The sequence below is a fragment of the Vitis riparia genome, chromosome 8 (assembly GCF_004353265.1).
Source record: "Vitis riparia cultivar Riparia Gloire de Montpellier isolate 1030 chromosome 8, EGFV_Vit.rip_1.0, whole genome shotgun sequence".
NCBI lineage: Eukaryota > Viridiplantae > Streptophyta > Magnoliopsida > Vitales > Vitaceae > Vitis > Vitis riparia.
The window spans coordinates 3,607,841-3,631,600 of record NC_048438.1 but is presented as its reverse complement, the minus strand read 5'-3'; the positions used below and the strand labels follow the sequence as shown (position 1 = coordinate 3,631,600).

The following is a 23,760-nucleotide window of genomic DNA, read 5'->3' as shown; positions in this document are numbered from 1 at the left end:
ATGATAGATGTCAATGATGGTTCTCTATTTTTTCTTATTCTTGATATTTCTGTATTGAAATGGGTAGAAACCTTCAGGAGATATAGTTGTCTTTTGTAAACCTTCAGCAGCATCAGTGTACCACTACTATTACCATCATTTCTTATATTCAAAGGGCTAAGATTGTTGTAAAAACTAGTGAATTCAATGGGGATGATCAACTCTTTTTTATTTAGCAAGCTCCAGAAAGTGCCCTGGGCAGTTTCTCTACAGAAGATTGAGCAGCTTGGGATGGTGTCTAGAACCAGACTAACTTGGGCATTCAATAGTTGTGAAGGATTTTTAGGAGAGGTCCCAGTCCCTCAATTGTAAGAGAATAAGAAAGAGCAGTAGAATGTTTTCAATTGCAATCTCATATCCAAGATGATGGGGTAAAACATTTCATTTTACCCTTAAAATTCGCATTTAGGACTACTAGAAATTCCATGTTCAGTGATGAAATATGTGTTTGGAATGAAAAGCAAAATAGAGAAAAATATTCACAACAAAGGGATTACAACACAAGGTCAAAATTTGAGTGAAACACCATCTAGAACAAGCTGTTTTATTGGTAGAAAAGTGACAAAATTTATTATCCTAACACTACACCAATGCAATCAATGAATAGGATCCATTGGAGTACTTAAAGGAACCCTCACAGAACTTCTCCGGAGCCACAACTCATACATAACCATGTAAAACGCGTCATAATCAACTGGAGAAACATGCCACTGGAAATGGTTTCGCACCTTCAATACGTTACTCTGTAACATCAAGTATTCATCCAGGCTTATCCCCTTAAGGACTTGTTTAAGCAATGGGATATCCAAGGTGGCAACGACAATTGAGAAGCTCTTCCAGTTTAGTATGTCAGCAAATGGGAGATCATAGTGATTGGCAATGATCACTGGGACACAACCATAATATAGTGAATCTGCAATTCGAGCTGTGTTTATTTCAAAGCCTTTGACATGGAGGCAGAACTTGCTTCCAAGAAGCTCGTCAGCATAAGGTGTTGTGAGCCGGCCAAAGTGGACAGAGATCTCAGAATCATTTCTCCATACTTGAAGTAGCCTTTCACGGACAGGGGAGTTGATTGATCCAGCAAAGAATGCCAGTTTTTTTCTGTGATGACATTTTTTGCAGGTAGTAAGAATCCATTGTCAACAAATGCAGCATTTCAAACTGCTTACGATAATAGCAGTGCTATCTAAACAATTATTGTGCCAATATATCTTTGCAGTTACTCAACACAGTTTTCACTTGTTAACTTGATACTTTTAAAGCTAAATTACTTGGTCAAACTGGATATGCAGATACATTTACACTTCATAGACATTGAAACTAAATCATAAAAAAGTTCAATCTTAGAACCCAAATACCTATTTTTCTTGCCTAGGCTACCTTTGTGGTATTATCACCAGATTAAACTTGGTTTAAGCGTGTGACAATCTCAAGGTCTTTTTCCTTTTTTCTCGATTTTTAACTTGGATGGTTAGAAATTTGAGCTCAATTGTCACAAGTTTTCCATTAGCTTTTGAACACATCTATAAAGGCTATGCTTAATTTCCTAGAAAGTTAAAGAACTAGCATTCGGGCTTTCACAAAGATGAGAATTAAGAAACAGAAAAAGTTAAGCTTGCAAATCATTTTAATCTCAACCAAAAAGAACTAACAAGAAATGTTGAGTTTCCTTCTGTTGGTTGCTGAAAGAAATGGCTAAGAAAAGAAATGACGGGAAAAATAGGATCTACTTTTCTCTTTTCACCTTAAAACAACTCTTCTTTAAATGGAAAGAGAAGTGAGAGAAACTTAGAACACAAAAAGAGATCTTCAACTTCACTTCAGCATCACCACCTCTTGCACCAATAATGTACAAAAAAATGAAAAGTATAATAAATAAATAAAAAGAAACTATTAACAAGGCCTATTTAGGCTTGGGTTTTGGAAGATGGAAGAAATACAATTTGATCTAACGAAAGATGTCATCTGAAATCTGAAATGAAGATGGTTCAATAGAATGCAGAGTTCAGGGAAGAAATGGCTATCCAACCACACAATTTTGAAAAGAAAGGGAAATTACATATGCTTCCAGGCTCCAGCAGATAGGTGCAACACACAAATCTGAAAGATTAAGGTAAGTGGTCTACCACCCTTAGTAATGGATACATACCTCAAAGGTATGGGCAAAGAAATGTGTTAGGTTGATATTCATGGTTAGGACAAGTTTAAGTATTTAGGAAAGTAGAAAGTACTAGTTTAAAATGATATTAAAACTTTGGTTCTTAGAGGTTTTGGGTTTGAACCAATGAGTTTGTTTATCCTCTGTTGAGGTGATATGTCTCTTCACATGTAGGTTGGGCCTGCATTTAAGGGAGGATGTTATTTTGATATGCATTGTTGGTCCATTCCCTAAAAGCTTAAGCTTTTAAGGCAAGAGGTAATTTAAAATGGACCAAAAGGCAATCAAAGGCAAACACACAAATTTACTATCATCAGAAAATCTTGGAAAACTGTTGTGGCTATACTTGAAATCAGATTCCAGATTATCCATTCATTACAATTTTTACAGGGAAATATTCTTTGATTGAAAAATACTAGCCTCATATGATAACTAGTACAAAAGCAACACTGTAGTGTAGGCCAAGAAACATAGAAGTAGGTCAATAACAAAAAGGACTATGTTTCTCACAGAAGCATCTTTCATTCTTACATAAGCTTGCAAATGTTATTGATTCTAACATTCAGTGCATGAGGCTAGAACCACTTTTACGTCGACAATTATTAGAAAGCAAAGGTTAATTTTGATTTTAAAAGGAGGACAAAAAAGGCTGCCATCGTGGCACCGATCACAAGCAATTATGCATAGGAAACAATCCACATTGGATATACAAACTAGTTAGCATGAGACAAAAATAGTAGGTATCCTTAGAATTAAAACCTCTAAATTTCTAGTATCGATATTTTTCAGCAAGACAACCCGGTTCCATGGTTTAGACATAATATTCTTTGATATGTTATTAATCAGTAAGTTTTCATCATATTTCTATATAATACTAAAGATAAGAATGTGTATTTCTGCCATCTAATGAATTTACATAGTATATGCATAGGAATCCCTAAAAAATTGTGGCTTTATAGGTTAATACCTGCTTTAGATAAAACCAAAGGCATCTTTCTGAAAAAGGAATTTTACAAAGCTATTCATTTTAACAACATAAAACATAATAACTTTCTCAAAATGCATCAACCTAAAATGCTAGTTTCTAGCTGTTTCCTTCTGAATACAACAATGTAGAAAACAACTCAAAGATAATTTCTTTAGACATCAATATTAGGTTTTCCATATATATTTTTTCCCATATATATCAGCTCTCAAATAACAAAGGAATGACATGAAATGGTAAATAGTGAAAACAAACTATAGCAACACTATGTTTAGAAGAAATGTGATAGAGGGAAGGCAATAAACAATTGTCATAATTGAGTCCAGAGGATGAGAAGCATCCTAAGCTTCTATGCTGATCATCTAATATTAGGGAGCATTTTAGACTAGAAGTATAAGACTTCACTTTTTCTTTATATCTTGTATGAGGTGAACAAGAAACCATATCCAGAAAACAAAAAACAAGAAATTTTAGTTGAGAGATGTAAGTTTACCTTTCAGACGAAGCAAGATCAGGAGGATCTCCTTGTCTTGGCCAAATTTGTGGCAGTGATGCGTCCTTGTGGGCAATGTATCCAGATAGAAAATAGCTTGAAGAGCATACAACTTGAATGGCATTTAACTTTACTTCATCTGCTTTCTCCATGGCTGACCGTCCAATAGAGTGACAAGCAACATAAAAATGATCAGCCCCACCAGTCTGATTCCAGTAAGGGTAGTTCTGACTGATGTTAAAGATGTAATCTCTGATAAAATCTTGGATACCTCCAACACCTACCCTTGGGTCGTGCCTCAATCTTGCAATAGAGAAAGGCAGAAAGAAGAGATCTGCCTTGGATGGATCCTTTGTGATGAAATGACTTTTCATAAGAACCTTCTTAAAGTAACTTTCACTGGCATAATTACCACCAGGTTCAAAATCCACTGGCAAGAGAGCATTTGCAAAGGGATCATCTCGCTTATGAGGATAACAATATATTTTAAAGCTCCTATTCATCTCTTTATAGTCCTCCACGAATAAATTTCTGTCATGGAACACCTCTTTGTTATTCACATAGTTTCCTGAACCATAAAAGCCAGGTCCAGATTCTGGGGTTAAGTAATGAATTTTGTATACATTGACTTCAGTTATTTTTTCAACCTTTCCCTCCTTCCCACTCATGCTAAAAATTGTTTAAAGTAATTCCAATAGATCATTGAGAATCATAGGAAAAAATGCATCAAATTAGAAATTAACTCTCCAGACAGAATAGCTAAAATATTCCTGGACAACCAATACCAGCAAAAATAGATCCATATTCTACCAAAAGCACACTGTTGGAACGTGCTGACATCATCTTAAATTAAATTTATCGCATTATTTCCATGCTATGATGCTTGCTTAAGCAATTTTACAAGATATTAGGAAACAAAATTACAAACAAAAGAAGGTCAAAAGACCTCAAATTTTCTGTAATAAGTACTAAATGATTTGAAATTTGTTATCATATCTTGCAAAATTAAACATTATGAAGCAGATAACAAAACTGTAGATCTTCTGACTTGCTTTTATACAAACCTGTCATGCCTTATTATAGTGCACCATAAAAGAACACTTGGGCTGCTCAAGATGCACAATTTCATCAAGAAAATAATCGAGTTGGGGTGTTTTATGATCTTCTATACGTGAAATCAGAACAGATACAACCTTCCTATAAAAGACAAAATATCAAAAGTTAGTAGTTTAGAATTTTCCAGCAGTAACTAATCTGGAGAATGAGGAGTGAGAACTGATTGGTGTTGTTTTTGTTGTTTACCATGCTGATTTGTTAGTGATCCTGACAAAGGCCTATTGATCCAGACAGGCATAAGAGTTGCATGACATAGGAGGTGAGATTTGTTAGTGAAGAGGCAGGTTCTTTGGTTAGGAGTGACTGAGATTGGAGAGATCAGGGAGTATTTTTATCCTCCTTTCACTCATGTTTTTTTATTTTTGTCCTTTTTATGTTTGTATCTCCTTGAAAGACTCCTTCCTTGAACAACTCCCCTCTCTTTCCAACTAATTCTCTATTCCCCGTTAAAGAAGTCCTGAAATTTCTAATCATGGAAAACAGAAGAGAATGAAAAAGTAAAACAGGAGGGGCCTTGTCATGCAGTGTTGAATGAAATTTTCAAGCTTTTTTAGCAATGTTTCATTGAAATATGAAGCTGTTTTTGATTGAATTCCTTAAAAGGTATACATCAGCAAATTGTCAGTGCTGCGTTGCATAAATTCAATTGACATTTGAAAAGCTTTAGAAGACGACAACTATGGAGTCAATTAAATAAAGAATAGTCATTATAAATTCTCCATTAATTTGATTGATTAATATTTACAATTTATTTTGTTGTTCACTATTATGACAATTAACTGACTCAAGATTTTGTTGATAATTCATTTCACTTGAATTATTTCACAAACAAACCCCATTTGTTTCTTCCTTCATATAACTAAAAGATACCACTTATGGAGATTAACTCTAGAGTTGTGGATTTAATCTCACACCTTTTCCTAGGTAAAGATATAATATCTTCAGCATCTTATCAATGATTTGATGTTTTTCGGGTAAATTTTCAATCAGATGTCATAATAATACAAGGAAGAGCATGATCAACACCTAATTACCATTTAGGCAGCCTACAACAACAAAGGAAAAGCCCACAAGCTGGGGTTCTCTTCCACACATTGCTACAAAACTAGGGATGCACATGGTACAAGGGCCTCTGACATGCAAATCAAATCTAGAAAATTTTCAGCTATGGTATAAAAGAAAAAATGACAGTGGTGATTTCATGCTGGAGCATGTGTAAAAATAAAAAATAAAAACATTAGTCCTCTGGGCCATCTTTCTCCCTAGTATGCACTGCATGAGCTATTTAAAATGATAATCATTTTCCAACCTATTCTTTTCTACTTATAACTTAATATATAGGTGAAAATAGTTGTTCGTACTTCAATAATTCCTGTGCATGTCTGACATTTCATTGAGCAAGGTCACAGTGACTGTATTCACATTATAAGCTACTAAGAAAGACCACCAGTTTAAAGTACAAGAGCTGACTGATTACTGAATAATGCTTCCACGATCCAAAGATCAGCCGATGAAACAAAATAAGTAATCTTCAATTACTAATTTAACGTGTAGAAAAAACCATAATTGAACTACAAATTACAGACACTTGTTTTCAATAACCAAGCAAGAGACCAATGAAAGTAGCAATTCTACCACAATGCCCACAAAAAGTACACATCAAATTCAAAAAGTAAACCAGACCCATATGCGGATTCACATACCATTAGAGCTGAGCTTATCATCCGTTTGCATACCAACAATTGAACTCTAAATCAGTAGACATAGCATACCAAAGAAAAATAACTTCACCACAATACCCACAAACAAGTTCAAAAATATAACAAAACCCATATACACAAAGCTCAGAATTCACATACCCTTAGTGTTGAATTCAAAACCCCTTGATAAATGAGGGGTTTCAGCTGGAACTCTCATGAATTGGTGCGATGGGGGAGAGAATGCTGAAGACCCAATTGCTGATTTGAGGACTTGAAGATGGGTTTCTTGTGGATGAGTGAACAAATTAGAAGTTGAAGAGATATAGAAGAGAACGAAGAGAGAGGTTATGAGAGCTAAGATTGTGGGTATGAAGAAAAAGCCTCTGAAAGAATCTGAGAAACGACGACCAGAAAAATGGTACAGTATGAAGAAGGAACGAGCCATGAGAAGAGAGAGAGAGAAAGAGAGATGCTCTCAGGTTATGTAAAACAGGAGTCAGCCGCCTTCCTAGAAGACTCCGTCTAATTAATGACTACAATCACCTGCTCTTGAGACTTGAGTGGTGAATTCTGTGTTAATTCATTCGTTTTCTCCAAACACCCTTTTTCCCTTTTTTAAATTTTATTATTTTTTTATTTTGTATATATATTTTTTCTCACACTCTATTACTTGTTGGACTAAGATTCCAACATGTGAAATTATTCCACTTCCAACATGTTGAATTCAATCTATGTAATTTTCTATACGTAATGGAGCATATTTCAAAATCATGCTTACATATTTAATTAATTTACATTTTTTAATCCTTTTTTACTATCTAAATACTCCATAGATAGTGAAGAAGTATTGAATTTATTCATAATCATATCTACAATTTTTTTTTCTCAATAAAAAAATGCATGATTTTTCACTTTTTTAAAAATGTTTTATAAATTTTGTTAAATGTCTAAATTTTTGTATAGTATTCTAAAATAATTAAAAAAAATCATCTTTTTTTTACATCTATAAAGCTAATGACAATGAAATCATTTACAATATCTTGGTTTGGAAGGTAGAGAAAAAATACTAGAAAAAAAATAGAGAAAAAGGTGAAAAAAAAAGGGAAAAATGGAAAAAAAAAAATTTAAGTTTGTTTGATTACACATACATATTATTTTTTGTTTCTTTTAGGCACTATGACGAGAAATGACAATTCTATTTTTCATTTTAGTTACTATAAGCCCGTTTTGACCATGAACAAAAATTTAGTATTTTATAAAAATAAGAATATTTGGTAAGTTATTTTTAAAAAAATATTTATTTAAAAAAAAAATTGTTTGGATAAGTAGGTTTTTTTATAAAAAAAAAATGTTATCATGATTTTGTAAAAACATTTTAAATTTAATATATATATAATATTATTTAAATTTATTTCAAGTTTTATTAAAAATGAAAATAGTTTTATAATCACAAATAAATTTAAAAAAAAATAAATATTTTTTAGTAGCATATGAATTGTAATATCATAAAAAAATCATAAACTATAATTCTTTTATAAAAATATAATATTTTTGTATATGTTATAAAAATATGGATATTAACATATTTATAAATGCATAATTGATTTTTTTGTTAAAAATGAATAATAAGTTATTTAAAATAAATTTAATATATATACACATATTTAGTACTTAATTATGGATAGAGTATTATGGAATATTTTGATTAATTTATAATTAACTGGATCAATAATTGAGTTCCAAGACTGAACTAGAGTTCTAAAGCTGAATATATTAATTTTAAAGAACTAGATGATTTTAATATTAAAAAAAACAAATTTAAAAAAAATAATTTTATTGTTTAATTATATTAGTGATTTTAATATTTAAAAGTTATTTATGAATATCTTATCGACTTGAAAAGGTAATTTGTAAACTGTTTGAAAATTAAGACAATCTTTTTCTATTATGGAGATTAATTTAATTTAATTATAAAACGATCAAATTTTAAATTTGTAATTTTAGCAATTATTGATTTTAATATTTAAAGGTCATTTGTGACTATCTTATCAAACTTGGAAATGTAATTTGGAGAGCGTTTCAAAACTAAGATAATATTTTTCCATTTATGAAGATTAATTTGATTTGATATTTAAAATTTTAAAAATATAATTTTATCGTTTAATTAGTTTGTTTTTATATTTAAAAATGTAATTTTAGCTTTTAAAAAAATTAGTGATTTTAATATTTAAAAGTCGTTTACAACTACCTTATCAACTCGAATTTGGAAAGTGTTTAAAAAGACAGACAATATTTTTTTATTTATGGAGATTTCTTTGATTTTATATTAAATAAATCAAAATTTTAAAATATAATTTTATTGTTTGAAACTTTTAGTGATTTAATTTTAAATTTAAAAGGCATTCATGACTACCTTATCAACTTGAAAAGGTAATTTGGAGATTGGTTGGAAAGTTAGATAATATTTTTCTATTTATGGAGATTAATTAATTTGATTTGACATTAATTTTAAACTTTCATTTTAATATAAAATTTTAATAGCTTTTAAGTAAAAGGTCATATAAGTCTTTATACTTTATTTTTTAAAGAAGTTGCCCCTTTAGGAATTATATTAACTACAATATAGTAAATTAAAACTTGTCTAATACACTAACAGGTATATGAAAATCGAACCAAATTTTGATACTAATCTTGACTTGGTGGTTTTCATTTGTGCTCTTGTAGATCTTAGATTAGTTTAATTTCTTAAATTTGGCATATTGGATTAAGATATATACTATAAGTTTGGCATATATTTTTTTACTCATTTTATATCTTTTTTTTCAATGAAATAATTTAGTTAAAATGTGTAATTCCACCTATTTACCTAAAAACTAGATGTTGATGCATGTATACATTATTATTTATTTTTTAATAAATATAATTAACTTTATTTATTTTTCGTTGTCAAGATTGCAAGGTTTTGTCATATGTTGACAAGGTTTGTGGGTTTGTAAAATATAGTCTAGATTATGTGTTAAGAACGAGAAACCAATTATACCAATTTTATTATTTATTTCTCAAGTTAGTCTACCAATGTAGGTTTAGAGTACATCACTTAACAAAAGCTATCCAAATTCGTGAGCATACCATATTTATGTGGAGTTTGTTGTAGATTTCCAATAAGTTAAAAGAAACTTTATTGTCTTTTCAATGCCTTCTTCAACCTTGTGCACTCCACCTTATACAAATAATAGAAAGAGGAAAGGTCATTTCTAATTTTTGTTTTTTAAGTGAACCTTCATTTAAAGTCTTTGAGGCCTCTTTAAATATTAAATATATATATATATATATATATATATATATATATTATTTTATTACTAAAAGTTACTCTAGATGGTTGAGTGACTACACAACTAATCCTAATTTAAAAATATAAAAGTCTAAGTATTCTTTATGTGGGTTCATAAATGTGTTCCCCTTCCCTCATTATGTTTCTATTTTTTTTTTTATTATAAAAAAACAAGAGATCCAACTTTAAATGTTTTTTAATAATATATTTTCATTATTATTTAATGGAATGAGATGTAGTGATTAGACAAAGTGGTCTTCTATTCTTGATATAGGAAAACAAGTTATCATTTAATATGACAATTAGGAGTAGAAGGTAATGATTGTGACAACTAGGAGTAGAGGGCTAAATGCACATAAGACAATGTTTTTAAAGGCAAGTATCTCCTCTATTTATAAAGGTAATCCACCTAGAAACTTCTCTCTTAAAGATAGAATAGCTTGAAAGGATGACTAAATAGAAGATAAAATTTTATTTCTATTACTTTACAAATTAATTATTTACTTTTATAATTGCATAGGAGTTATATGTTATCCTAAACAAGACAATGATACATTTCATGGTTTTATTGAAATAAAATATAAAAATAAGTTTATTTTCCTATCCTTGGAGTCTTATCATACACTTGCCTAATGATTTATATTTTCAAAAACTTTGAACAAGCACCTCTTATCAACTCAATAAAATTAAAAGTCAAAGGAACTAAAATAAAAGTAAAAACTAATCAAGTAAGTAAAAAATAAAAATATAAGAAATTAAAAAGAAACTAATATTAACATAGTGATAGTAAGATGATTTTCATCTTATTTGGACTTTGGTATTATTTTTAACCGTGTATAGTAGATCTTATGTTATTATTTTATTTGATAACGTTTTAGGAGTTCTTTATTAAAAGTCCATAAGGAGCTGCCCCAACTCCTATGCTTCATTAATTAGCTTTTGAGATTTGCATTTGTTAATGTTGAAAGAAACTATGTGTTTCTTTCTTATGAAGTAGGCAACTATTATCATTGTAATTCTTAAAATTGATACTTTTCACATTACTTGTTGGGAACATGCAAGTAAGTCTGTTGGTCGAATGATATTCACGTTGATCCACTAAGGGCATATTTGAGTGCATTTTTTTTTCTTCTATTATTTTTCTTTCATGAACTTTATATCAATAAATCAACATCGGAATAAACGAGAGTTCAAGTTCATTGCATTGCTTTTCAAATATATAACTTAATTCATTCATCTTTCATTTGCTTCAATTTTTTATTGACTGCTATTTTTATTTTTATTAATAAGTTTGAACTCGATAATGAATCAATTTTCAAATCTCATGTATGATTGTTTGAACATTCATCAGCCAGTATATGATTATGTAAATTTTGTTGAATTTTAAATTTCATCATCCGGTTAGATTTGGTTAAAACTCTTCATAATATACATTAGTTTTTCTTGTAAATTATTTTGAATTCCTTTTCTTATAATTTTGTCATTTTCTTGTAGTGGCTATTTTGTGAAAAATTAAATCTATCAATGTTTATTTTTATTTTTTTTAATTAACCTCTTTTGATTTATATTACTCTTAATGTTATTGATAACCTCTCTAAAGCAAAAGCCTAATCAAGAAGACTTTGACAGGGATGATGCCAATGACAAGGTAAATGAAGATTTATTTTTCTTCACTATCAACATAGTATAAATCATTTTAAAATGGATCTTTTCAATAATTAAGGGAACTAAGACATATTCATGTGGTTGTATACTTAATGATTGAGATAATTATCTTACTTAGTAGCAGTATTTTTTAACACTAATAATTTATTTACTCTAGTAAAACTTTTTACCTTTGACCCAATAAGAAGAATATTAGCATGTTTGTTTTATTGCTTTACTTGAACAAAGGCTAATTAACTTATTGGATTATTTTCTATTCTTATATCCTCTTTGTTTCAATTATATTGGTTGTTATATGTATAAATTAAAAGTTTATATTTTTTTTTATTTACAACTTGCAAAGGAAATTGGCTTACAAGAAGAAGAGAAATCATTACAATGAAGCGATGTTGGAAATCATGAAGATGATATCATTTAAATCTTTAAGAGGTTGAACTAGACTTTTGTTGATGATGGTTTCTTTTTGTAGTTATTGCACCGGTATTTGTTCTTATATTGGATTTAAAAATTCTCATTGAAATATTTTGATCTAATGAACAAATTTATAATTTGTATACAAGTAATTATACTAATTATTGAAACTAAGCCATTGTATATTAATATTTGGAGATATTTTAATTTGTACAATTCAATTTAATTTTATGATTTATAATTGCTTTTGCTTTTATTTAATTATATAGGAAATTCATTATTTTAAAAACATAATACCAATATTATTATTAAAATAAAATGCTTAAAGATGACGTTTCTATTAAGTGTCATTATTAACATAAACCAAAGATGGCGCTTTTAAAATTGTCATTGAAAAATAATCCAAAGATGACGCCTTGTATGAGCGTCAACAATGACAATTCTATAAAAATTATTTTAGTAAAAAAATATTCAAAGATGACACTTCTTTAAGTGTTATTGAAAGTATAATTCAAAGATGACACTTCCTAAAAGCGTCGTTATTAACTAAAACATATAATGACAGGGGAGAAGAGGACGTTTTAGGGAAGCGTCATCTTATGCTTTTCTTGACGCTTAAAAAACATCATTAATTCCCTTGTTTCTTATAGTGAACTTTTATGATACTTGATTTTTGGTTCCTTATAAATCATTGGAATGAGCTTTAAATATATGAAAAAAGGAAAGCGGGTGTGCCATGCGACCCGAGACAACTACTGATTTGAACTTCTTAGGCAAGTATTCTTCACTTATTTGATATATTCAAATTTCTGTCAGAATGGTAGCTAAACAAGGTTGGCCTATTATTCCCTTTGATGGGAATGACCTTGTTTGTGATATCAAGCATTTGCTCTTAAAGAGTACATTTCCGCTGCAGATTCCAGTACATCATGGATCGCATACTTTGAATGTGTAACAATCAAACTTTATCAACTCTAACATGGACCATATTGTTTTCTATTTTTATTGTTAATGCTAATGTTGACAATATTTATTATTACATTATTTTCTTAAAAGGCTATTATAAATTTATTTTATTTTAAATTTTTTTGTTATGTAATATTCATTATAAAATTTAAAACTTGAAAGTAATTTGAATACTTTTTTGTTGATTTTTATGTCAGATCCTTCAAACGTCCTTCAAAAGTAACCCATTTTTGAAAAGTACGAATGTTTTCTCTAAAACCTTTATTAGAAAAATCATTTATTAAATATTTCTCCAAAAAAAAAATTATAGTACAAATGATTTTTCAACTTTTCAATAATATTTTTAAAATTTTTCCAAAGACAAAAATGTTTTTCTACACTAAAAGTATATTTAATAAAAAAAAACAAAATATTTTCTAAAAGCATAAGTTTGCTTGGAAGTTTGCGAAACTTGCAGGAATAAATGGTAGATTAGAAGTCTAATAAAACATTGTTACATGGAAATTGGAATCAAGAGTTGAGAAAAGGGTTGTAAATTATGAGGTGAAGGTTTCCAGCTGTTTTTCAATATCTATTAATCAACAATAGATGTATTAATGGTTTATTAGTATGCCAAAAAAATGAATATGATTTTGAAAATTCATAATAAAATATTTTTAAAATGTTGATAACATTTTAAACGTGGATACGAGATGGGCTTGCGGGATTTGGGCTGGGTGGGGATGTCCACACCTGAGCCCAAACTCAGCCCCAGTTTACAGGATTTGGGATCCAATTTGAAATAGTGCCATTTTTGGTAAATTTGAAGAAACCCTAACCCTAACCCTAGGAGTGCGGTGGCAGTGTCACTACAAATAGAAGGCGAAAGGAGTTGGAGAGACGATAAGCAGCAGGTGGCTGAGCCCCACTACCAAAGCTCACTAACTCTCTTTTGATGATGATTGGCCTCAGGTACTTGCCACTTCTAGGATCAGGAGAAGCAATCATTCTTTTCTTGTTTTTGTTTTTGTTTTGAATCGGGGTTTGGTGAGTTTCTCGGTGATGATAGTAAAATGATGACGAGTCCGATCATTCATGCTTTCCATAAATCCTGACGACAAAACGAGGCATTTGTCTGAGAGAAACCACACCCCTCTTCTTCTCCACTTTCTTTCTTTTTTCTTGGTATGATGATGAACATAACAATTATTTTCTGATGATTCTTGATTGAATAATAACCTCCTACTCATTCTGAATGCCCTCTTTTCTCCTCAAAATTTTTCTAGGGTTTCGAAACTTCAACTGAGTTATGTTTGATTAGTGTTGTTTTTATAGAAATCAATATTCCTAATTTCACTAGATATGTAAAAAATAAAAAATAAATAAAAACAAATTAGTAATTTACTAAAATAATTTTGCTGAAATTCTGAAGTTGGTACTTGGTATGGTAACTATTTTTTAAAATAAAAAATTATTTTTTAAACATAAATTACACGCCAAATAAAAATAAAATAAAAAAGCTTTCGTTTTTATATTTGAATTTCTAAATAGAATTTCGTTTTTGAAAGTAATTCAAAATTGGTTTTATGTTTTTAAAAAAATTGTTTTTGATAATTTTTTCAAACAAAATTTGAATTTGTACAAAAGAAAAACAATTCTAAGTCTATATAAAGTAATAATTTTACAATTTTATAATTTTTAATAGTATGTTTGGTTCAAGAAAGAAAAAAAATTAAGAGAAATAGTAATTAAAATTAATTAATTTTTTTTATATTTAAAAATTTTTAAAATTTTTATATAAAAAGTTAAAATAAGAGAAATAAGATATTAAATTTAAACTTTTTAAAATTTAATCATGACCTCCCCTTTCCCTAATTTCAGTAGGAGTTTTAGATAAAAAGAAAAAAAAGGAAACAGAGAAATCAAATTAGTCATAGAAGCTCCAACTGTATTATTTATTTTTTGTATTACTATTAATAATTATCACCCACCTTTTAATAATTTTACAATTTTACCACATAGGATTTGTGTTTTTATTTTTAATGCTATTATATAATGTCCATTTTTAAATAAATTAAAATTATATTTAAAATTTTAAAATATTATAGTTATTTACAATGTTTAAAAAACTGGATTGATTAAACCGGAAAAGATATCAATTCAACTATCGATGAGATCATAAATATATAATTTATATTTATTAAATTTAAAATAATTTTTACAAATTAAAATATATATAATTAAATAATAATAATATTTATTTCTTCATATTTTATATTAAATATGAATATATATATATATATATATATATATTATTTGTTGTAATAACATATATAATTCATTTTTTATCAATCTTAACACCGATGGAAGTATAGTAGAGTGGTGTGAACATCTTACCTTGAGCCTATGGTCTGTTGCTGTTTAAGTCTCATTTTCCTTTTCATCAGTCTTTATGATCCCACGTCCGAAACAAGGGATGACAAAGGCTTTAAAAGCCTCATTTGCCTCAAAGCAGGCAAATAACTGATTAAAGGTAGTGTAGATATTTTTTTCGCTCTTTATAAATGTATATATTATACATATATAGTCCATCAATTAAGGTGTTTAGAGTTGTAGATCAGCTAGTCCCCTATGTTAACTAATGGAACTCTTGAAGGGAGGAAGTCCGATACACAGTTTTGAAGCTTATCAATTACATTTGTCCCTCCCAGAGTCCCAAGGCATCCCTTTGATTGTCTCCACCTCCCCCTATCTGTCATCTCTTTTAAAATGATCTTTCATTATTTGGGTTGCTTTATCTACATGCATTTGTCCCTCCCAGAGCCCCAAATTTCTGAATACCCTTTATTCATTTATAATAATTGAAAAACACCACTTGGGATCGCCCCCCCAACAGTTTGAGAATATAGATATATAAACAAAGTATCTTAGTTCAGTTTCAGTGCAGTGATTTGGATGTGATAGAAATAGTCCTCTGATTGGCCTGCACTGTACTTTTTGTTTATGTTTGAAAAACAGGTTGATCTTGAGGAGACCAAAGCCCAGGAAACTGCTAAACTACAAGAAACGCCGCACGCAATGCAATTGCAAATAGAAGAAGCTAATGCCATGGTTATCAGAGAACGAGAGGCAGCTCGATCGAAACAATTGAAGAAGCACCTCCTGTCACTAAGGAGACCCCAGTTATAGTCCAAGATACAGAGAAGGTGGACTCGTTGACAGCTGAAGTTGAAAGGCTGAAGGTAGAGCTACTAACTTTTTTGTCTGTGATAATTACTGTATCTCATACGTTCTCTGCGCATTCTCTTAGTCCTAATCTAGACCATTTGCATTAAGATGCATCTGGGTGATTAAAATCTCATGCCGCACCCTACAAATAGCAGAAGGTTTATTTGGTTATGGCTCCTTGGTTTGGTAGAGGTAATTTAACTCTAATGTTGAATTCACATTCCCATTTAAAATTGAAAACGGATCTTGCCAATGTATGAGGCTATGATTGCATGTGCTATATGTACATTATATATGAGGAACTGGCTGCACTTAGTGTAGTTATGTCATTGTGCATTAATCTGTATTTGGAATCATCATATGATGTGTAGTTTACATATACTACTATTTGTTGATTTAACTTAAGACTTGAAGCTAGCCATGAACGCTTGGTTGGAAGTATCAGAAAGTGGAAAAGTTGGAAATCAGGGAATTCTTGTTGCAGTTTAATATACCTCCTGTTGATGTTAGCATATGGGTTAATTATTAGAACTGTGGGTTAGAGTGACAATCATTTGCAAATTTACAGCCTTCTTTACTATCACAAACACAAGCAGCAGAAGAGGCCAAGCAAGCTTGTGCTGCTGCTCAGGCCCAAAATGAGGAACTAACCACAAAGCTTGGTGATGCAGAGAAGAAAGTGGATCAACTCGAGGATTCAGTGCAGAGGTTTGTAACAAAACATACAAAATGGAAACATTTGGAAGTTTTCTATGTCTTATTGGTAATACTGCATTAAATGTCTGGAGAACCTGAGACAACTACACTACCTATTTGTGTCGATTCCACATGTGCCCTTTACCATCAACTTTTTACTCATGTGGATTGATGAGTCCACCACCAAAATTTTGCTCACATATAATCTGTAATATTTTCTTGATTTTCAAATTTAAGTTTTATTGTCCAGAATTGTCCTTCTTCAGCATGCTTCTTGATTAATCAGGTGCTGAATTGAGACAACTATACTACCTATTTTCTCATTTGCTGCCTTACATTTTTAGGGGCTTTGCGCATCTCCACAAAGTGCTGGGTTCTCATTTCTTAATGGTCGGGTGCTTGGTGGACTGGATGACTTGAGACAAGTTGAAGCCAAATATCCAGCTTTGCTTTTTAAACAGCAACTCACAGCCTTGAGAAGATATATGGAATGATAAGAGACAATTTAGAGAAAGAGATTTCCCATTGCTTGGATTGTGTATTCAGGTAATTCTTCTTAGCAATAGTTAATTCGAAAGAAAATATGAATGGTATGACTAACTACCCAACACATCAGTATTGAACCTATTGATATTCTTATGAGTCAGCCTTCAATTCACTTATTAAGGTCAAGAAATGACAAACTTTTGTTGCTAATTATTTAAAAACAGACACTCAACTTGTTGCTTTACTTTCATGAAAGATTGAAGAACATGTTTGTTTATTTTGTTTGGTTGCAATTCAATTCTTTTAAATACAAACAAATCCATTGACTTTCTTTTCACAATGGGTTTATAAGACTCTTTTTGTACTTTTTCTTCAACAATATGGTTTGATTTTTTACTTATGAGGGAAGAAAAGGGATATGACAGATTAAGTTAGGACATGTAGATGGTAAGTAAATATTTGCTAAATTTTTTACATTGTGCTGCTGCCTGTAACTCAACTTGTAAGTCAACCTATTAATTCACATTTTCTATTGTTCACCCAAAACCAAGTATGCCTTCCCTTGAATTTATTTATTCATTTACATGTAAATAAACTTCCTTGAATAAGTACCTGTTGTTAGAATTTAGGGATCAATCGATTCCTTTGCACCTAGAAAGAATGTTTCTATTGGGCAAATTGACCACTTGGCACACATCATCTCAGTAACTCATTTACTATTTCTATGTAAGGCAACTCACTCTCTTTTTCAATGAAACTTTTAAGTTGCCCAATATATTCTTGATCTCCATTCAAGTATCTTTTCATTATACAGGCACCTAGAACATCCCATGAAGAGACGTTCTCAAGCTAATGCTGTTGCACAACAAGCGTTGATTGCTCATTGGCAAAGCATTGTGAAAAGCCTGAATTATTACTTGAAGATAATGAAAGCAAACCATGTAAGTGTCACAGTCTGAAATATAATGTCAAGAATTGATTGTTTTTCTTCTTACAGCAGTACCTCATTCTGTTGGATATTGTGACTGTACAGGTTCCGCCATTCCTAGTCCGCAAGGTGTTCACTCAGATATTTTCATTCATCAATGTTCAGTTATTCAACAGGTAAGTGCACTCAAACATGGCTTTTTTCTTATGATCCCAATTGCCTTGATTATGTAATATGCGTAAGTGGCATTTTTAAATTCATTTTTGCAGTCTCCTTTTGAGGCGTGAATGTTGCTCATTCAGCAATAGGGAGTTTGTTAAGACAGGATTGGCTGAGTTAGAAAACTGGTGCCATGAAGCAACCGAAGTGGTGAGATTAATTACTCCTCTGTAACCTTTACACGTTGCTGTCTTTAGAATGTGGCCTAATATCTGCTTTATATTCAGTATGCTGGCTCAGCTTGGGATGAACTGAGGCATATCAGACAAGCAGTTGGATTCCTGGTTTAACTCATTAATCTGGCCTCCCTTTCCTAATACTATCATTGTTTTCACGTATTTTCCTTGCTTGCTTGACTATTTCCTTCTCCTCTCTGTTTTTCTCTATTTTGCTGAATCAGGTTATACATCAAAAGCCTAAAAAAACTTTGAAAGAAATAACAAATGATCTTTGCCCGGTAAGTAACTTTACCCTTCAATCTCTTCCTCTCAACCCAAAACCACACCTCCCTCTCTCTCTCTCTCTTCTCTCTCTCTCGCTAAATTGTTAAATTTTGGGTTTTTCAGGTACTTAGCATACAACAATTATACAGGATCAGTACCATGTACTGAGATGACAATTATGGTACACACAGCGTATCATCAGATGTGAGTCTTCATTAGTTTCGACATACACAAATCTTTGTTTCTTTCCATTCCATTTGCAGGGTGTTTGATAACTGTAAAGATGATTCAAAGCCATATTTCAACATTGTGTTTCATCACTTCATGTGGACACTCCTGATTTTCTTTTCAATTCTTTTTTTTTTTTTTTGGGAAAGCCAACTTTTGAATGAAGTATTAGACCCGCTTTGGGCCCCTTGCCGTAGCCTACACTATCTCATTGGTTCCTTCTGAACTAAACACTGCCAACCTGATTTTTTGGTTTTCAAACAGTCCCTAACTACCCAGTTGTTTCAGATCCATTTGTCAAAATTCTGCCTAAAACCTCTTCTCTAATGGCAGGTTATTTCAAGCATGAGAGTAATGATGACTGAAGATTCAAACAATGCTGTCAGCAGTTCGTTCTTATTGGATGATGACTCAAGGTAATGATTTCCAATCCACTGCTTGATTTTACCGGCAATCGGGATCTCATTGTTCTGCGGCAATAAACCAACCTTTCGCGTATTTTTTCTTTATTATTGCAGTATTCCATTCACTATGGATGATATTTCCAAGACAATGCAACAAATAGAAGTTTATGATATTGATCCTCCACCACTGATTCGTGAAAACAACTCAGGCTTCTCATTCTTATTACCAAGGGCCGAATGATTTCCAGTGGTTGCCTTTTCCTTCCAATTCTCCTCTCTTCCCACAACCCTTCTGCACGATCTACCTGCTGCAAAACCTGTGCATACGTTCCATTTTCCATCTGCTTGATTCATATTTATATATGTTTCATTTTCCCATGCTAGTATTTGCTTTCTCTGTCTGGGTTGATTCTTTTTCCCCCATTTCCTGTTGCCATTTTGTTCTTTACAGTGTGGGGTATTTGATTAGTAGAAACTACAGTTCTAGTGCCAAAACACTGAGCAACAAATAGAAACATGCCCTAGCGTCCAGAAGTTGCTCCAGCAAAGGCTTTTTCATTTGTTTGTGGGGCTTCTCGGTATTGTATTTCTTCTTTTGGGTCGGTTTTTTAGTACCTAGACTGTAATTTATGATGGTAGCCACATTTTTTTGGCCATTTTTATTGTATATGGAAGACAGTTTTGTGTTAGTGATGTAAGGTTCTATTATTCATTTCAAAAAATGGGAGGGTCATGACAAGTGTTTTCTGTTGTTGATGACGAAAAAAACATGTACGATATATACAAAGTTGTAAAAATGGTAGAACAGCCTATGGAACCTGTGTGATATCTGTGTGAAACTGTTTATATAGTTTTCTATACAATTTATATAGTTTGAAGCAACAAGTTATTATAAAGACAATTGGGCTTTTGCTTAAACTTTTGCAACACGGCTTTGTGTTGAAAACAACTCTCTCTCTCTCATATAGCCATGTCCCATTAATCCGATTCTCCTTATAACTCAATTGCAAGGATTAATGGTTTGTTGAACTGTTCTTTTTTGGTTCCTCCTTGCACTGATCACTTGCCCTTTTATTTAGCTGAAAAGTTTAGGTTTGAAGGGGCGTTTCAAAGGCCCATAAAGGTGAGACTGTTATCCATAGAAGGGGTAGAAGAGAGTACTGTTCTTTTTTGGTTCCTCCTTGCACTAATCACTTGCCCTTTTATTTAGCTAAAAAGTTTGGGTTTGAAGGGGCGTTTCAAAGGCCCATAAAGGTGAGACTGTTATCCATAGAAGGGGTAGGAAAGAGTATGAATTTGTTCATCATCAAGCACCCAACTAAGGGTGGAACAAGCTTTTAGGGTAAATGGATATGTGAAATTACTTGGTTTAACATTGTTCTAAAGCATTTAGAGATAGAGAAATAGGGAATTTTGTGGAGTCTTGGAGGGTGTAGGTTCTGATTAAGAAGAAAGGGTTTTAATCAAGGATGAAACGAGCATAATCAATTGAAAGAAGTGGAATGTGATGTAAAGGATATGCCTTTTTTTTTTCTTACCAAAATATACAAAAATAACAAGTATCATATTTTTTATTTTTTAAAAAATACTTATATAAAAATTAGTTTGATAATATTTTTGAAAATAATTCTTAAACAAATAAAATTTAAAAATTATTCTTAAATGCTTTTGACACCAAAATCCTATTTTAGAATTTAAATATAAAAGATAGTTTATTATATAGTTATATATAATAAATTAAAGTATTATAGTCCTCTTTCTTGATTAATCGGTTAACGAATATGATAATTATATCTTTTCCCATCTGAATATGATAATCTTATCTCTAATGTGGTCTTTGTGTGATAGTCTATATCATATATATATATATATATATATATATATATATATATATATATATATATATATATTTTATTATAGTATTTGATTCATTATTTTAATGTTTTCATAATTGGACAAATCATTGAACCGAAAAATTATCGTTTTATGGTTTATTGGTTAGATCATGATTGAATCGATAATGTCATAAATATATAATTTATATATTATTACAATTTAAAACATTTATAAAAAATTTAAGTATGTAAAGAAATTAAAATTAAAAATATTTATTTTTTTGTATTTTTAATATTATCATATTAAAATATAGATACATTAATATTTTAACATTTTATTAAATAAAAAATATATAATATTTAAATGTGAAATTATTTGTTGAAAGTTATTTAATTCATATATATATATAAAGTTATATAACTTATTATTTTATAAATTTTAAAAAAAAATATATTATGTTACTTTAAATTATTTTCATTTTTATTATTATGAAAATTTTGGGAGGAATCTTTTTTTTAGCTAACATGAAAATGTTTACATAAAGAAATAAATAGCATAGTAGTGGTATTTTCTTCTCCGATGCGGGTGATTGGTGGCCCATGCAACCATTTTGGCCAAACAAATTCAAGCCCGAGAATATTGAAATAGTATAAAATATTAGTAATTAATTAATGATGAATATTTTTTTTATATAATATTTAGTTTTCATTATTTTTATTTTTTAAAATTAAATTTATATTTTTTTAGTGGGAACAAATTTTCCATTTTGGTTTTTATTTTACTGCTCACTCCACTAGGGCTCTCTTGGGTTGGAACGACGAAACGTTTGATACTGATGATAGAAAAGGGATTACAAACAGAGAGGGAACAGAAAGGAAAAACATAAACGACCTAGTTAACTGAAAACAATCAGAAATTGCCTAAACTAAAAACCAAGCATTCTGTCATCCATTGTTGGTTCGAACTTGGCTTCTCGCAGGTTGATTTCAATATACTCCCCATCAACGACAACATTACTTCTGTTATTGTTTGTTTCTTAGTTTTGCAGTGTGATAGGTGCGAGCGGCAAGGGACAATCTCACTAGGCCCCGGACATGGACGCCCATTGAGGGGATGATTTTACAGACGTGCCATTAATGGTGTCCGATTGTAATGGAATCCTCCCGGTGGACTACTCTTTTAACAGCCGTTATGACGGACCATCCACCGTTAAAAGAGTAGTTCACCGAAGGATTCCATCACAATCGAACACCATGCACGTCTATAAAATCATCTCCCCTCAGTGGGCGTCCATGTCCGGGACCAGTGAGATAATCCCCTGCTCGCACCTATCACACTGCAAAATCAAGAAACAAACAATAACAGAAGCAATGAGTGAAAGAGCAGAAATAATAGAGAATGAAGCTAATACTATCCACCGTAGGAGATATGTTCACATGACTCTTTCTCCTACTTCCCCAGGGGCTTTTTCTTGAACTCCGATGTTAACACATACTTCTTTCTGAGAAACCCATCCACAGAGAAACTACAATGTTAAACTACAAAAGAACATCAATGTTAAACCAAACAACAAATGATGAACAATATTGAATGTTTACCTTAAATAAATAGTTCATTTCCTCATCATCGGTGCCACCCTCTGCTTGAGAAGGCCAACATTATGCAAATGAATTGCAGTTGGGTGGAATATTGAGGTCGCTCTCCCTCCTCTATTTATAGGAGGAGAGGAGGGCAAAATGTGAGAATTTGAGCATGCAGCTTGAAGTCCTCATCAACTCTGTTATTTAAAGCCCAACTTGATTCCCCTGCAAGTGTTCTGACCGGCAACAGAGAAACAGGTAGAAGTAAATATAGAAAACAACTTTTACCCACCAAGAAGTAAAGACGGAAAATTACCTTTACCCACCTAGCTGCCAGGATTGAAATGTCGAAAAATACACAATATTCGTCACAGGTTATCGGTCTATGGAAATTTCGGAAAATTTTCGAAAATATCGCCAATATTTCGGTATTTATAGGTATTTTACCGATTTTTCGGGATATTTCCCGATATTTCCTACCAGTCCAGCCCACGCACAGGATACAAAATCTGTCCATTTTTTTTTAAAAAAAAAACATAAGATGCTATAGGTAATCTGATCATGATTTGCAGGCAAAGGTTGTGTTTTTCAGCCTGGCTCAAAAATCGTGGATTTGGGGTTCGTGAAATTTAAATCCAATGGCACAAAAGCAAAGAGACCCTTAGAACAGATCCTATTAACCACAGGGAGCAAAAAAAAAAGTAATTTTTTTTTTTGTTTTCCTTGGGGGTTTTGCATGGATTTTCTCGGAAATCAAACGAGGATGAATTTTCCCGGAAATCGAATGGGGGATGGTTTTTCTTGGGAATCAAACGGGGGTTGCAAATGAATAAATAACATGATTAGATTAGTACCTGCGAGGATTG

General features: G+C 31.1%; 1 protein-coding gene, 1 long non-coding RNA gene, 2 other non-coding genes and 1 pseudogene across 8 annotated transcripts; 3 read left to right on the top strand and 2 right to left on the bottom strand.

Moving 5' to 3' along the window:
• Positions 1-396: 396 nt before the first annotated feature.
• Positions 397-6,994, bottom strand: LOC117921133 (probable glycosyltransferase At5g03795). Of its 5 annotated transcripts, XM_034838931.1 has the most exons (5): positions 6,654-6,725; positions 4,981-5,251; positions 4,743-4,875; positions 3,679-4,209; positions 397-1,143 (listed from the first exon to the last, which is right to left on the bottom strand). In XM_034838931.1, exons 3-5 carry the CDS (start codon positions 4,805-4,807, stop codon positions 636-638), a joined length of 1,104 nt encoding a protein of 367 aa, XP_034694822.1. In that variant the 5' UTR covers positions 4,808-4,875; positions 4,981-5,251; positions 6,654-6,725; the 3' UTR covers positions 397-635. The 5 variants fall into 5 exon arrangements, with proteins under 5 accessions (XP_034694822.1, XP_034694821.1, XP_034694823.1 ...); XM_034838930.1 differs by lacking the exon at positions 4,981-5,251 and having other exon boundaries at positions 6,654-6,740; XM_034838932.1 differs by lacking the exon at positions 6,654-6,725 and having other exon boundaries at positions 4,981-5,260.
• Positions 6,995-12,718: 5,724 nt separating this feature from the next.
• On the top strand, positions 12,719-20,299 carry LOC117920224 (annotated as a pseudogene).
• On the top strand, positions 13,901-13,990 carry LOC117921371. The gene has a single exon (XR_004652332.1). It is a non-coding gene; the product is annotated as a small nucleolar RNA SNOR75 (small nucleolar RNA).
• Positions 14,029-14,101, top strand: LOC117921359. The gene has a single exon (XR_004652320.1). It is a non-coding gene; the product is annotated as a small nucleolar RNA Z105 (small nucleolar RNA).
• A 1,819-nt stretch (positions 20,300-22,118) lies between the features above and the next one.
• Positions 22,119-23,403, bottom strand: LOC117921279. The gene is made up of 2 exons (XR_004652312.1): positions 22,913-23,403; positions 22,119-22,815 (listed from the first exon to the last, which is right to left on the bottom strand). It is a non-coding gene; the product is annotated as an uncharacterized LOC117921279 (long non-coding RNA).
• Between the last annotated feature and the right edge of the window lie 357 nt (positions 23,404-23,760).